At 44.8% G+C, this 15365-nt stretch overlaps 1 protein-coding gene across 4 annotated transcripts; it reads left to right on the top strand.

Annotated features, from left to right (window-relative positions):
* The first annotated feature begins 101 nt into the window (after positions 1-101).
* On the top strand, positions 102-14278 carry wrap53 (WD repeat containing, antisense to TP53). Of its 4 annotated transcripts, none has more exons than XM_085267309.1 (11): positions 102-305; positions 756-1201; positions 1306-1462; positions 3397-3492; positions 5255-5363; positions 6025-6113; positions 7751-7974; positions 10518-10729; positions 11942-12045; positions 12185-12328; positions 13116-14278. In XM_085267309.1, exons 2-11 carry the CDS (start codon positions 934-936, stop codon positions 13339-13341), a joined length of 1629 nt encoding a protein of 542 aa, XP_085123435.1. In that variant the 5' UTR covers positions 102-305; positions 756-933; the 3' UTR covers positions 13342-14278. The 4 variants fall into 4 exon arrangements, with proteins under 4 accessions (XP_085123435.1, XP_085123433.1, XP_085123434.1 ...); XM_085267307.1 differs by having other exon boundaries at positions 1306-1480; XM_085267308.1 differs by having other exon boundaries at positions 1300-1462.
* Positions 14279-15365: the final 1087 nt, after the last annotated feature.

Below are 15365 nucleotides of genomic sequence, written 5' to 3'. Positions count from 1 at the left end.
GTAAAAAACCAAGAAGACATCTTGTTATGAATCACGCTTATCCGCACATAATAGAATCAGCACTCACTGAGCGCGTCGCGTCCAATGAACTCTCGCGATAGTTTGAAGCACATGGCCGCCCGCAGTGTTTACAACTTCTCCTAATGAGATGGTGAAGGGAAACAAAGTCCCGAAGCAGAAAGACGGCGATTAGTTTTGTGTGTTCGGTCTTTTTCTCCGGCTTTTGGTGAAACTCTTGATTCTGCGGGTTTTGCTTTTCGGCCAAACCGCGAACACAACTAAAGGCCAGGCAAGCCACAACACAGGTATATAGCATCAGATTGCTAACGTAGGCTAATGCTAACTTGGGCTAAAGTGTGTGCTCCGATGTGAAGGGACGCTCAATAAGAAGCTAAAGCAAATGTCGCTAATTGATTTATTTACCAAAATCATCCATTATGTATAATAGCAACCGGGCGTGCGTGGACATGTAGAAAGAATGTAATATGTATCGCTCAAGCTTTAACTTGACCAAATAGACGCGTATGCTAGTTTGGTGAGGCAGCTGGCAGTCACGACTAGCCACAGGTGTGTGCTGTGAGGCAGTGACGTGCTCCCCTCACAGCAGCTGCACGTTCACTTTATCTTCAGTCTGACTTAACGGTTTTTTTCCTGGTTTTCGTGAACGTGCTATCATGGTCTTCCGTTGTTTTGACGAGCTCATTGTTGGTCTCGCTTTTCTCGTCTTCATGTTTTCTCGACTCAATGTTTCCTAGGCTGGTGGGTGCTGTGATGTCCTCGTACCCCAACAGACTCAAACATCCACACTGCAGGAGGAAGCACTACCCCAGTAGCACCTACCTCACCCACGTCTGACAGCGACCGCTGGACACCGGGCGCTTGAAAGCTGGGTGGAGGGCTTCACGGGAGAGAGAGAGAGGGAGGTAAACAAAGATGTCAGACTCTGTGGGAGGTGGTGAAAGTGGAGGTGGTGCAGGGCAGGACTCCGAAGCAGATAATGAGCCCCCTCAACAGCCTCCACCTTTACTGCCTGGAGGTGCAGGGGAGATCTCAGAGGAAGGGGCTTCGCCATCTGCCAAGAGGCTGAGGATGAGTGAGGAGGGCGTGGGGCAGGATCAGGTTGTGGAGCCTGGTCAGAGGCATGAAGAAACACCAACACAGCCTAGCTCGCTGCAGGGAATGCCAGCCCAAACAGCAGAAGGTACAGGACTGTGTCTGTTTTAATTCATGATTATATGCATATATTAATATAAATTAAGATTACAGATGACCTGTGTTTAATCTGGCTTCTGCTGTCAGGAACAGGAGACCTGCTGCAGTGTGAGGAGGGAGGTCATAGTGGGAAAGAGGTAGTAGTCATCGGGGAAGAAGAAGAATACCATCAAAATGGAGAAGAAGGGCCAAAACCAGAGGAGGAACACAACGGTGATGGATCTGCAGAGAGCCCCGGTGACGGACAACAGTACGTGGAAGAAAAAAGGTTTATTTGTAGATTTAAACGTAGAGTAAGTTTGCAATATTTAGGCAGAGTTGAGATACAAGATGCGCATTCATAAAAAGGCAGAAACTGCTAGAAGAGATTGTAGCAGATGAACACAGAAGATATCATCTGAAAAATATTTTTAAAAGTATGAAGTTTACTTTTTAATTTTTCTTACACCCTTTTTTTATGTTACAATTTGCATAGCTGGTAAATTTGTCTTTTTCAGGTAAAAACAAAAGGAAGCCAGTGCAGAAGTTAATGGGCGCAGTTGGTTATTTTGGACTGCATTGAATTGAGAGAGAGAAAAGGTCTTATGGTTTAGAGTTGCATGCTCATTGGCTAATGAGTCTGTGAAGGTTCTCAGTCATCCAGGTCATCGTAGTCTAATCATTTTCACACCTTGGCTCATGTCATTAGGTAGAGGATCAATAGGGGGTCCTTTTGTCCCTCTCGGGGGGACACTCCCACAGGGCTTAAATCTGGGACTCTCCACCATTTGACCCTAGAACTGAAGAAGCTTCTTGGATGAGAGGTGAAACGTCTTCAAGCAACTTAAAGAAGTCCAGACGCTTTTCTTTCTAAGCTCCTTAGACTATTGGCTAATGACTTTTCAATCAAAAGAATCAACCAGTGAGTGTGCAGTTTCAAGGTCTAGGCACAATCTCATCTGGCCTGTTGCACCCAAGATGGCGACAGTGGAAACCCTCATCTCGTGGCTTTAGTGCAGGACTTCAAAAACCAGCAGGTAGCTTCACAGTAGCTATCCTTGTGAACAACAGGTGGGCGGGGCTTCTGTACTCACAGCCAGAGCTGCGCCCCTGAAATGACCATAACAGTGGTATTCCCTGTCATACAAGTCGCAAGAGTAGAAGAACCTGTCTGAAACGGAGCATTTAGAGCGGTGTTTGTTTAACACTGGGTCTTTACTTCATACTGTGATACATGAAATCTCCGACTATGTGTTTGTTTGTCCCCCAACTCCTCCTACTTGACCCGGCGCTGAGCAACCAAATGTACATCTTGGGCCTCTGAAGGTTCTTATCTGTATTGGACATTGTAACAACATCATGTTGCCTAGCAACTACCTTAAAATTATCTGCCAAGTAACCAAAATCCTTTGCATAAAACATCAAACACGAATTTAAGGTGACAGGCCGTATAGCATGTGTCAGGTATGGTCCTCCCATACTCCAGAGGCATGCATGTGGGGTTAATCAGTGATTCTGTGCATGAAGAGTTACAGTCTCTCTGTGGTGGATGCACAACCTGTCTAGGCTGTAACCTCTAGACCTATGTGAGTCCACGATAGGCTCCAGCCACCAACTATGTAAGCAGTGCAGAACTTGGCTGAGTGGGTGGAGACTGTGAACAGATGAAATAATTAACAGTCCAATCAATGCAGTCAACATGTGTTTGAAGCTTAAAGTTTATCAGTGACAGTGAGAGTGTCGTGTTTAGTAATGTGTTGTTAGATGTTGAGAAGTGCTTTTTTAATTGACACTCGTGTTTAAGTGGGGCAGCTAAAAGCACCAGAGCATTAACTGATTCATCATTTTGAGGCTGTCAGACATCATTATGCTAAAATTTGGAGAAAATGACCCAGGATGAAAAATAATGTAGTCAACTAATAGAAATCTAATTAACAATCAGCTGTAGTGTCACTGTGTGTAAATGAAGCAGCTTATTACTTGGAAGTTTCCATTGTGTTTTATACACAGAGCGTGTTTGACTGAGGCTAGGGACTTCATTGGATGATGTGTGCCTAAAATAGCAATGAGCTTTAAAATTGTCTTCAATTATAAACCTTTAAGTGCTCATCTCCTAATAAATGTGAGCTCTAGCTTTTAGTGGAGTGCGTGAGCTTGTTGCGAGCGCCTCTCTGACCAAGGACGTCCTTGTCTCTCTGTCTCCAGGCTCAGCTTAGATTTTACCCAGAACCCTCAAATGCTGACTGGTTCCTGGACAGAGTACTCCAACCTGCCGGAGAACTACCTGAAAGGCTGCAAATGGTAAATTCTTTTTTTATATATGAAGAAAACATTGCGAGGGGCGTATTCATGGTTATTACATACTGGGCTTAGACACAAAAACAAGGCGACGTAAGGCTTTGAAATGGATACTGTGTGCATCTGCAGGGGGGCTGAGAGGTAGGTAGCACTGGGGTGCCGCTATATTTGAGTTTTGCCACTGGACTTGGAGTTCTCGGAAAGGCATCAGATCAACATGTGAGGTTCCATCATTGTTTGCATGAGCACAATAGATGCTGCTACAACCACACTGCCCAGTAATGTCACGCCTGAACTCACTGGTTGCTTCCAATGGGCAGAGTACTAGTATGTAGTCTGGGCAGAACAGTATGCAGGCTGACACTGTGAGCCTGAGCTTTGATCAAATAAGACAGCTAGGTGCAATATTATTTAGGATTTTATAGGATTTTAAAATCAATGTGATATTTAATTGGAGGCCAGAGAGAATTAGGGTAATAGACTCAAACCTACCAGTACCAGTTATAACTAGGGATGGGTATCGTTTAGGTTTTATCCGATACCGGTGCCAAATCGGTACTTTTGAAACGGTGCCGGTGCTTAAACGGTGCTCAAACCGGTGCTTAAAGAATGGAGAACACAAACTTTGTCCAAAAACCTCTCATGTTCAGCTGTTTTGTTTTGTTTTTGTAAAAAGATAACAATGTTAGCCTTTTCTGCAGCTATGGGGCATATATGGTATCACTCTTGGCTGGAAGCAGTGCTTAAACAATGGAAAAAAAACACAAACTTTGTCCAAAAACCTCTCATGTTCAGCTGTTTCCCACTTTTTCTTTGGTCATTTTAGCCTTTTTGTCCAGGGTGAAGGGAGTATCTGCCATCAAACAAGAAGACAGCCGCATGTAGCTATGATGATGTTTGCTAGTTCACCTTACATGCATTAATGTAATAACGTGGTTAGCCTACTCAACGTAAATTACACACGAACAACATGAAGCTACTCACACAGAGAAGAACGGCTGCTGCATCATCATCATCCGTCATCATTTCTGCTACACTGGCAGGGCTAGGGGCCAGGACTCTATTCTTCGGGTTTTTGGGGGATGTTGCTCCGGGTCCGATAACTGGCAACCCACCCAACGTGCACAGTGTGAGGTCTCGCAGCAAGCTATCAAATACGGCGCATTTCTCGGCTTTTAAAAAAAACGCTATGCGTCGCCAGGTGTTTCATCGGATTCGAGGTGTTACCTCCTTTGACAGTATCACAGTATCAGCTTAAAGCACTTGTTGCTGCTGAGTTTGCATATTTTGCTGTGAAGTACAACCAGACTTTTGACCGCTTCGCCTTGGACATTTTTAATCTGTAGCTCTGCTCTAACTGAACGTACGTACCTGGCCCCGCCTACTATCCTGGGAAACGTAAAATGATTGGCTAGAAGTGTATCACAGCTCAGGAAAATAAAGCACCGAAATGTGCGCTGCTTTTCGGTCTGGTTACTACCGTTTATGTCAGAACCGGTGCCATCATGGCACCGGACACCGGTACCCATCCCTAGTTATAACACTTCTGCTTTACCTTTCTGACCCAGAAAAGGTCAGTTTTCTTTAATTAATGCTATAAATACAGTTGTCTGTGTACGAGCTGCTTACATGCTATAGTGCAGCTGCATATATGTTAGTATTATATGTGTGTTTTGTGTTACTTTAACATGCACACAAACCCAGCCCGAGTACTTGTTGTTCTAGTCTTTAATGATCTGTCATCCCTCCTCTTCCTCTTACCTAGGGCTCCTGATGGTTCTTGTATCCTGACAAACAGTGCAGACAATGTCCTCCGAGTGTACAACATCCCTCCAGAGATTTACAGCTACAACTGGGACTTGCTTCCTGAAATGGTGAGTACACAAATAGCTTGCCATCGGGGGCCGGACAGGCGACGGGAAATGAGAAAGCAACAAACAAATGTTAGAGCAAATATTCATTATTTTATGGATTTAAATTCAGTTGAAAGATGAACGTAGCTATAAAGACTCCTTCATTTGTAAAGGTCAGCAGTCTCAGTCTAATCTGGAGCTTCCCTGTTTATGATGTTTATGAAGGTTATTACTAAACGTCAGTTTTGCTTTTTGTTACAATAAACAAAAATCCTTTGAGACGTCTGCCTGATAAAACGCGTTAGTGAAGATTAATCTGTGGGAATAAAATGGACTTTGTGTTTTGGTCGGGGCGAAATGTCAAGTAGTGAGCCGATCTTTTAATTGTATTACAAGCTGGTTTGATTGGGATCACTGAACAAAAATAATTGAAATATAATCCATTTTCTCTAGTTGAAATCTCGCAGCCTTTGTAATGAGAGGAGAAGATTGACTGTTGATTGCTCTGTTTCTCGCATGCTTCCACTGGCTTTTGAAATTGAATTTTTCTGGGTAGCCACTTATTTAGTGTCAGCCTCAGAGCTGATGGATCCAGCCAGTGCCTTTGGCCTACATTTCTTAATGCAGGAGGTCTCAGTCCCTCTGTTACTGACTGTCTGTCTTTTCTTTTATTCTCTGCTAGAGTCCAGTGCTGCGGATGGCAGAAGGAGACACCATCTATGACTACTGCTGGTACCCCAAGATGAACTCTTTGGAGCCGGACACGTGCTTGTGAGCTGAACCTGGTCTTTTTCAAACTATTCCCTAAGCCTCTCGCTTCAAGTCCACTTTGGAGACGGTGAAATGTGTATACACTGAAAAAAGCACCGGGTTGTGTTTTGTGTCAGTTTCTAATCTCGGGTGGTTGGATCGGGTTCCCGGTGAATTTGTCGGCTTTTCTTTGTGCTGCAGTGTGTCTAATAGACTGTCTGAATGCAGAAGATTTTGTTGTAGTCTTGTGTCTCATTCTTTGATCCCAGAGGTATGTGCAGCGGTTGTGGAAGCTGGCTGCCTGCAAGGAGGGAAGCTGTAAAAGCTTTCTGATGTCTCTCATTACGAGTGAAGAGTTGGCCTGCGTCTCGTCCGCCTCGTCGCAATCCGCTCGCCTGTTTGAGGCCCACAGTGCGATTCAGCCCGCTAACAGCACTCCTGAGTCCAGACAACACCTAAAGGGCCTCGTGAATCCCTGACTCGAGGCTTTGCTTCTCATCTCCTTCTCCTTTTTTTGTGTTTAGAAGGGTGCACTCTAGCAAGTATGTGGCAATTATGACATCACTGAGTGTTGGTGTGTGTGTGCTGTGAAGGAAAGTTAGCATCAGCAGCATCCAGCCGTCGCTGTGAAGGCTGCTTATCGTCTGCGGTGAGAGAAGTAAGGCTGAGCTAATGAGCCGAGGTCAGGTTGCCAGCAGTTTTCGTGGTGTGTTACCCTTCAGCCCCAACTCCCCCAACTCCCATCATCCTTCAGTCAGACCCTCGAGCAGTTGAGTGGATCAAGGCCCAGAACTGGCACCGACATCCTCACATCGTACAGCTTTCACCATGTTAGTGGGTGAGGGTCTGGAGCTGGACAAACCAAAATCATCAACAAAAGTCTCGCGGGCAGGGAAGCGCTCGAGTCGTGTCTATAATCCAAATGCTGATGGAAACTGACAGCAAACACTCGTGATTGTCTTCAGATCGCTGCCATCTATCAAACAGGAGCTCCTGCAGGGCGCAGTCAGGTGGTCGGACAGAGTACACCGACTGACTGTAGCAGTCAGATAAAAGATTGCGGTTGTGACGATTAAAAGAAAACATCTAGCAAAGCAGGAGAGCCATGTCTCCTGCTTACCCTTTCTCTCCCTCTTTTCACATCGCTGTTTTGTTTCTCCCTCTGCGCTCCTTGAACTATCTGCCTGCCAAAAGCCGTGTGTTGTTGATGCCCCTCCTGTAGAGAGGGAATAAGGGCCCCTGTTATGGCTCGGTTAAGTTGCGCTGAGTTCTAGGCATGGCTCCAAGCTAGCAGCAGTCTAGCATTATAATTGGGCATTTCCCTGCTCTGGAATAAAGCCGCGGCTCACAGGGGCCATAACAGAACACGGCAGCAGCGGCGGGGGCTCATTTCCTTTGTCTAATTGAGCGGCAGTGATGTTTCAGCGTTTGTTCAGTGCTCAATAATTAGAGTTAAAAAGGCATGGCTCAGTCTTTGGCCCTGATGCGGATCAATAAGAATGTGCTGCGGCCTTGTCTTCATAATGAGGCGAAGCATGTAGCTGTATGTTTGTTTTGCAGTACATGTTAGTTGTTCCCTCCGTTAGCTCAGTTTGTTCATCTCATTCATTTCTAAATCATTCATTCATATTTATTTATTTCGACCTCCTCTTCTTCAGTCTAGCCAGCAGTAGCCGTGACAACCCCGTCCATGTGTGGGATGCATTTTACGGGGAGGTGCGAGCCAGCTTCCGACCCTACAATCACCTGGACGAGCTGACGGCAGCTCACTCGCTGTGCTTCTCTCCAGATGGCGCGCAGCTCTACTGTGGGTTTGACAAAATGGTCAGGGTCTTCCACACCGAGCGCCCGGGCAGAGACTGTGAGGAGCGACCCACAATAGGTCAGTCGTCAACGTCTCATCGGCTTTCACCTTGAAGCTTGTCGATGAGCTTTCCTCAATCGGGTGACGTAAAACCCATTTAACATCTTTTCGTTTCATTTCATCAGGCCAAACACAAATATGTGTATCACCTCTTTCTTCGCGCTTTCAGCTGCTACATTTCAACCACAAATTGAGTTTGTCTTTTTTTCATTAAAATATTAGAAGCTGGCCTCCTGCTCACAGCCGGTGTGATTGTGTTTATTGCTTTCTTCCTGTGTGAGGTTTTACAGCAGTTAACGACTGTACTGAAAACAAGGATATTAAATTGGAGTTCCCTCAGGGATACTGTTACCACATTTGAGAAACACTGCTTTAAGGTTACACCCTTGTGCTATAAACACATTGTTCCTTCACAGCGGTGAAGTCCTGCTGTCAGAGTGACTGAAGAAGTGTCAGTTTGCAGTGAGACACTGACTTTCTGATGATACTGTTACCAGCAGCGTCATTTTTAACGCATTCTGTGTTGGATGTTTTGCTGATTGTGAGCAAACTTCAACGACACTCAAAAATGCAGCTATAAATAAATAGTGTTCACAAGAAATGTCGTGATGCATGCTCGAGCATCCAGGTAAGTAAATCCTAAAAGGTTCTGTTCATCTCGATGAAGCGTTTTCAGTGGAAGAGGTTTGTTCACTCATCCAAATGACTGCTTCAGTCTCAGCTGACTGCAGGTTTCTCCTAGTATTTGCATAATAACTGAAACTAGCACCAGTGGCAAACCATGGACAGTCAGTCTAAATCATTAATTTGCATATTGTCATCACCAATGATCCATGACCACTGGTCATTGATGCAATGGCTGCAATCACAGCATTGTAAGATGGTGACAGATGTACCCTTAGGCCCCTCCTCGATTCAGAGATGGTCTTTCCCTTTTCATGTAAATGGTCTCCTTGACTCTGCGCTCAAACCAGCGTTCCTCCCTGTCCAGGATGTTACATCCTCATCATTCAAAGTGTCCGCTGGCCTGTAGGTGGAAATAGACTGTGGAGTTCTGGCCTGACGAGTTAGGACAACACAGAACACCTAACTACTTAGCCTAGGGTTGTTTTGTTTCCCAGATGTAGAAATCCTCCTGGCACTTAACAGCGTACACTACATTACTCTGTTTGTGTCGGGGGACCTGATCCTTGGGGTGACAAATTTTGGGTGCAGCGTGTTTTGGGGTTTGAAAGTGTTTAGAGAAAATGCGTCTCAACTGCTCCAATACTCCTGACACACATGGGATCACTACAGGTTTTTGTTTAGGCAGCGGTTGTCCTTCTGTCCTGGATCGGCTGGAGCTTTCTTTAGGTGCCTTCCCAGCTTTGACAAAGGTCCAGCTGGGATAACCACATTTACTCAGGGCCTTCTTGATGTGCTGTTCTTCTGCCTCCCTGGCCGCTGTGTCTGTGGGGATGGTGTTCGCTCTGTGTTGTAGCCTCCTGATGACACCCAGTTTGTGCTCCAGTGGATGATGAGAGTCAAACCTTAGATACTGATCCGTATGTGTAGGTTTACGGTACACGTCAGCTTTTAGATGTCCCCCATTACTGATGGAAATCTCACAGTCTAAGACGGCTAACACTTTTTATATCCTCCCTGGTGAATTTGGTGTGTCGGTCCACAGAATTAATGTGATCCATGAATTGTGGTACGTCCTGAGATTTGATTTTTCCCTCAGGTGTCATCCACATACCTGAACCAATGGCTTGGTGGTGTCCCAGGGTAGGATAACAAAACCCTCTTTTCCACTTCTTCCATATACAAATTGGCCACAATGGGTGAAACTGGGGAACCCATGTTTCTGCCTGTAGTACTGACCCTCGTATGTGAAATATGTGGAATTAAGACACAGTTCACACACTTGGTCGGTTTATAAGGTTGGGGAAACGTGCAGTCAGCTGAGACTGAAGAAGCCGCTCGCATGAGTGACCAAACGCTTCGTCCAGATGAACAGAATCAACGTTTTGGGATTCACAAGAAATATTGTGAGAAATTGAAACCCTTAGACAGTAAACAGACGTGAGAGGGAGGATAATGTGAAGTCGGTTGTTTCTTGTTTTCAGTGAGTTGCTGTTTGACAGCTGGCTGTCACATCTCACAGGCTGAAGCCTCCTTGAACAAACTGACAAGGAGCGTTTTTATTATGTACTTCTGACAAAAACCAAGGAGAACACAATGTTTACTGTGATGCATTTCTTTCCTCCGTCTCACATTCATATGGCATCATTTCACTGGAAGCTCTTTTTTTTTTTTAAATGTACTTGAACGACTTTTTCTAAATTGGCAGAGGCAGATCCAGCAAAGGCTTTAACTAACACACACCATCATCACCTTGAGATTGTAATCCGTTGGCTCACTGGTGTAATCACTGAGAAATCTGTTGCTTTTATGGACAGACTCCGGAATGTCTGAACTGCCAAAAAGTCAACTTTGAGTCGACGAGACTGCAAATTGTGTCCTGTGAACTATAAAGTGCTGAAAGCGCTGCCAAATGCTCTCTCTTGTCCTCACCGCAGTGAAAAAGCAAGGCCAGAGTGGCATCATCTCCTGCTTTGGCTTCAGCCCTTGCCAATCTGTTTACGCCTGTGGCTCTTACTCCCGCTGCGCTGGCCTCTACTCCTGCCAGGACGGCACCCTGCTGGCTCTGCTGCCGACCCGTCACCACGGAGGTCTCACCCATCTGCTCTTCTCCCCCGACGGCAACTACCTGTACACCGGCGGCCGCAAGGTAACGCACGAACAGACTCGCACACAGCTTCAAGCAGAGAGATACCCGAAGGTAACAATCGCTGCTGAACACACACAAACTATCAGTTGTGTTTGGGTGTTAAGCAGGTAACTGATGTTGCTTTGCACAATATAAATACACAAGTATGATGTAAAGCTTTACATGATACTCAGTCCTCTCAGCATGTGTCAGCAACTTAAAATGAAATATTTAAGCTAGCATCTAACATTATTCTCCTGCTGCAAACTGTATGCCAGCTAATTCAGCTACAGGTTCGCTCTAATCTGAAGAAATGATATCAAGGCAGTGTGTAAGGAAGATTAATGGTAGGTCCTAAATTTAATAGAGCTCCCATTGAAAGTAATAGCTATCAATCAAAAGTCTGATAGTTCTTGTTTTATTGTTTTATCTATGATTATTGTAAGTACTCTGTGTCCTCTGAAGAGATGTGTGTTTGAGTTTTCAACCCTCAGAACAGAAATTGGACAAAAAGTTTGGCTTTTTGAAGCTTTATCAAGTGGCAAAACCTGAGGCTGAAAAACTACAGATGTTGGTAAATGGTAGATGTTGGTAAATGGCATATTTGCTGCTTTCCCAGTGACTTGTGATTTGATCATGATCAACCTGAGCTTCTCCATCATTGATGATCTTTGGGTTTTTCAAACTTGGACATTAGTCAGTGCTGAAGTTGAGGAAGAGACTGCTTTATTCCTGGTTCTCACTTCTGCTAATTTCAGCTACTGAACTGCACTACTTAGCCAAGTTTGTGCCTTTGGGAACATTTTTAACCAAAGTTATCTGACGAGCATGTCCCGCCGCGAGGTGCAGACTGTTCAAGATGCTTATGGCTCATGTTCTAGTAGTGAAATCAAGAATTATCAGCTTGTTACAGTTATGCATGAAAGTGACTGCGTGTAGCACACAAAACCTATTGATGCAGCTTGCTAACCATGCTAGCTAGTTTAAGCTAACTTGGAAGTCTCTCTCGTGCTGACTTCTGGCTCTAAAGCATTAACGCTGGCAAAAATGTTAATATTAAAGCTTCAAACCCCAAAATGACCTTAGTGTGGCTATGTCCAAATTTTATATACAGGCTGTGAAGATAAATTCTGACTGCCTTTTGTTGTGTGGCAGTTGTTTGTGATGGATAAAGTTAGCATCCAGGCTTGGGAACGAATGATTTCATGGAAATTCTTTTGTGTGTGTGTGCAGGATCCAGAAATCCTGTGCTGGGACCTAAGAGAGCCGGGAAGAGTTGTGTTTTCTCTTAAAAGGAACGTGGCCACTAATCAGCGCATCTACTTTGACCTCGATCAGTAAGTAACAGGGAAACTGCATCAGTGATCCTGTTGTATATGAGTGTGATGTGATTCGTCTGGTTTTTCTGTGTTAAATAGCAGCAAGGATCGTCGTATTAGCCGATTCCCACTCGTGTTTCTGTTTGTGTGTGTTTAGATCTGGCAGGTACCTGCTGAGTGGAGACACGGAGGGAGTGGTGTCAGTATGGGACACCCACACAGCGCCTCCTGATGGTAATGAAGAACTACTGCAGCCTCAGCTTAGGTTCCAGGCGTACTGGGACTGCACCAACGGAGTCAGGTATGATTACTAATCTAATCCAGCTCACTGACAGATTAGATTCCAGTAATGAAAACATTTATAATATTAGACTGAAGGTGGATCTTTCTCAATAATTAACATGAGAGGAAAAGTGTTATTTTACAAAGGTGAAGCTAATCTTGATCAGCTGCATTGTTGTTCAGTAGAAACAAAACTGAATAAAAAGCAATTAACAAAGTTTCAGCTTTTTCTAATTCACTTATGTTACGCTGTTGTTCAGTTATGCTGCTGTTTTGCTGTGTCTGGCTGTTTGGGTCATGCAGTCATTTTTCACAAAATCATAGGAGGCAAAACAAATGATCCAAAACATTCAGTGACAGAGCAGCTTTGGCTTTAGTCAGGCATGTCACTGCTTTGTGAGAGCAGAGAGTGAAGACCAAACCACAGCTTCTCAATAATTCTGGATACTCTGGCACAAAAAACAGCTTTGATTGTGAATACGTGATTGCAGAGAATAAAGCCAATGATGTACTAAAAATGAAACGTTGACTTTTAATTAAACACAGATGGTGTAAATGTGCAGCAGTTATGTATAAAATGTTGCAAAGCCTGAGGTAATTCAGTTGTTTTCTGTGAAATGAATCGTGCATTTTCTTTTTTCAAGCGTGATGCTGCGTGTGCAATAGCTGAAAGTCCAGTCATGTCACGCTAGCAGAAACAGTTTTTTTTCCACAGCTTATCACGCCATTATTTTCATTTGTCCCTTCCTGGATCTTCTCTCTGCCCCCCTCTGCTGCTCCGTCCTTCTCCTCTTCTTCTTCTACAGTATCCATCCCTTCATGCCGCTGCTGGCAACATCCAGCGGCCAGCGGCAGTTCCCGTGGCCCGGCGACAGCGAGGGTGACTCGGCCTCTGACACTGAGGGGAGCGGTGCTGTGATGTCACGGCAAGACACCCGGCAGGACAATGTCCTGACCCTGTGGTGGGCGGGACCGCTTAGCCCTGCCGCTGAAGGGAGCCAAGACCAGAGCACTACAGCAGCAGAGGCCTGAATATCTCTCACTGCACTCAGCTGATACAAATCGAGTTACACATGTGATGTTTGTGTGTAAAGCTGATTTTGGTTTGTACAAATAGAGCGTCAGCGGGCTGTTTGTTTGTAGTTTACTGCCAACTTCACCAGAACGTGGAAAAAAAAAGGTTAATGTCAAAGCCAAAAGTTAAGAGGTTCTTTAAAGCCTTAATGCTGAGATAAGAGGTGTGTTTTCTAAGGAGACGTTAGGACATTACAATCAAATATAACCAGCCTCTTCTTAAACATTTACCTTTATTTCATTTTAGTAGAGACTCTACTTCCTGAATAAGAATACATGTGGTGGAAGTGAAATCCTCTCACTGTGTCCGTGCGTGCGTGTCTGCTGATCGCGCCTCGGCTCTCGGCCGTGTCGGCGGGAGCGTTTGTTTACGTGTGCGTGTAGCTGCGATGCTTCCCCGGAGATCTTTCACTGCTATAGTTACAGTAAGTGCCATTTGTTCTCAAGTTTTCGCTTTTGTAAAGTGACGGGGATCTCCTGGTTTTAGCTTCTTTTTTAAAGTGCCAGACGCGACAGGTAGCGTTGCTCCGTGCATGCCCACAAATGTATATTTTTGTAAAGCCGTGATGACGATTCTCCTTTTTTTTTGAATGTAACTTCAAAAACAATCTGTGAAAGTCTTGTAATTAGCAGCTGCTGCTTGAAATGTGCTCTTTCCTTTTTGTTTTCCTCCTACTGGTTGTGGTGCTTTTGTACCGTGCGAGTGGTGCTAGCAGCTCAGAAGACATTGTGTTTGATTAATTGCATTAATACTTGCAGCCGTTTGTCGAATGCTCGCGTTGTTACCGGGGTGCGCTTTCCTGTAGTGTCTTTGCAGGTTGGTGAGAAGCTCAGCGTGCTCCAACCAAAGCCTTGGATCTTTACACTGATTAAATCGATCACTTTTTAAAGCCTGTGTCGGTTGCTTGATTTATTCATTCATTCAGATATGTTTCCAAGCAATGGGAGCTATAATTTTGTAGCTATTATTTCTACACAAATTTGTACTCTGTTATGAATCGCGTTGTCCTTGAAGATAAGTCTGGAGATGGACGCCTCCGTGCACAACAGGGAGCTGTCTGCTGGTTTTATTCAAATGAATTAAAAGCACGTTTCCACAGATTCGCAGCCTCACTCATTTTTGCGTTTTCAGTGGAAGGCGGTTCAGAGTTGGATGCCCTGCAATAAATCCTCAATGAATGCAAGATGATGCCGCACTCGAGTCAAGAGGCAGCTCTTAAAAGCTAAAGGGACTGTTGGCTTTTGCTTATGAGATGGAAACTATTCATAGCTTTCACCTTTCACACACGCTTTCTGTGCGAGCACGCACACTCGCACGCACCGTGTATTTGATTGTCTGAAACCACAGGGGCACGGCGAGCGCTGAGCCAAGTTGGAGAGCTGCAGTGTTGTGTTGTGCGGGTTGCTTAGCGACTGTCTCCGCCTTGGGAGAGGAAAGTAGGCAGAAAGACGACAAGACGGAAAATTGGGGGCACATAAAAAAAAAAAAAGGTTTTAAATAAGAGAAATAAATAATCGAGTGGTGTAGCGATTGCTGCCTGTTTATCTGCTCTGGACCCGTCCGTATCTCAGCCCCACCAGAGTGAAGAGTGAGTGGGGTGATGACTGACACGGAGGGAGCGTGGTGGGGTGGGGACACATTAAGCTTGGGGTCTGTGGGTCCTCCCTCTTGGAAATTTTGAGGGCTGGACACAATTTCCTGCACTCGGATGAATTTTTGTTCACCAATTTGTGTCATTTTTGCATCAGAGTTTAGAGGAAACATCTATAACATGAAAATCTGCCAGCAGGTAACTGTTTGACATATACACAGAACAATGTAGTTGTGCTTTCATATAAATATTCTCGACTTTTCTCATGTAACATGATCGCACGTGAACACACAGGCGTGATTTATTCTCCTATTTGCCAGATCAAGACACGAGAGTCATTGTTATCATTCTGTCGGATTTCAAACTAGTGTTGTTATATATGGGGACATA

This window comes from Mchenga conophoros, linkage group LG3, assembly GCF_057382185.1.
Source record: "Mchenga conophoros isolate Kocher_MC1m ecotype Shallow Benthic linkage group LG3, M_conophoros_male_GT1.1, whole genome shotgun sequence".
In the NCBI taxonomy this organism is placed as follows: domain Eukaryota; kingdom Metazoa; phylum Chordata; class Actinopteri; order Cichliformes; family Cichlidae; genus Mchenga; species Mchenga conophoros.
The sequence above is the reverse complement of the archived record's forward strand: the minus strand, read 5'-3'. Positions and strand labels throughout refer to the sequence as shown.

Coding starts and splice junctions, on each gene's coding strand:
- wrap53 (XM_085267306.1), top strand. CDS start 934: ATGTCAGACTCTGTGGGAGGTGGTGAAAGTGGAGGTGGTGCAGGGCAG. Junction 1,202..1,299: donor GCCAGCCCAAACAGCAGAAG/GTACAGGACTGT, acceptor TTCTGCTGTCAG/GAACAGGAGACCTGCTGCAG. Junction 12,046..12,184: donor ATCTACTTTGACCTCGATCA/GTAAGTAACAGG, acceptor GTGTGTGTTTAG/ATCTGGCAGGTACCTGCTGA.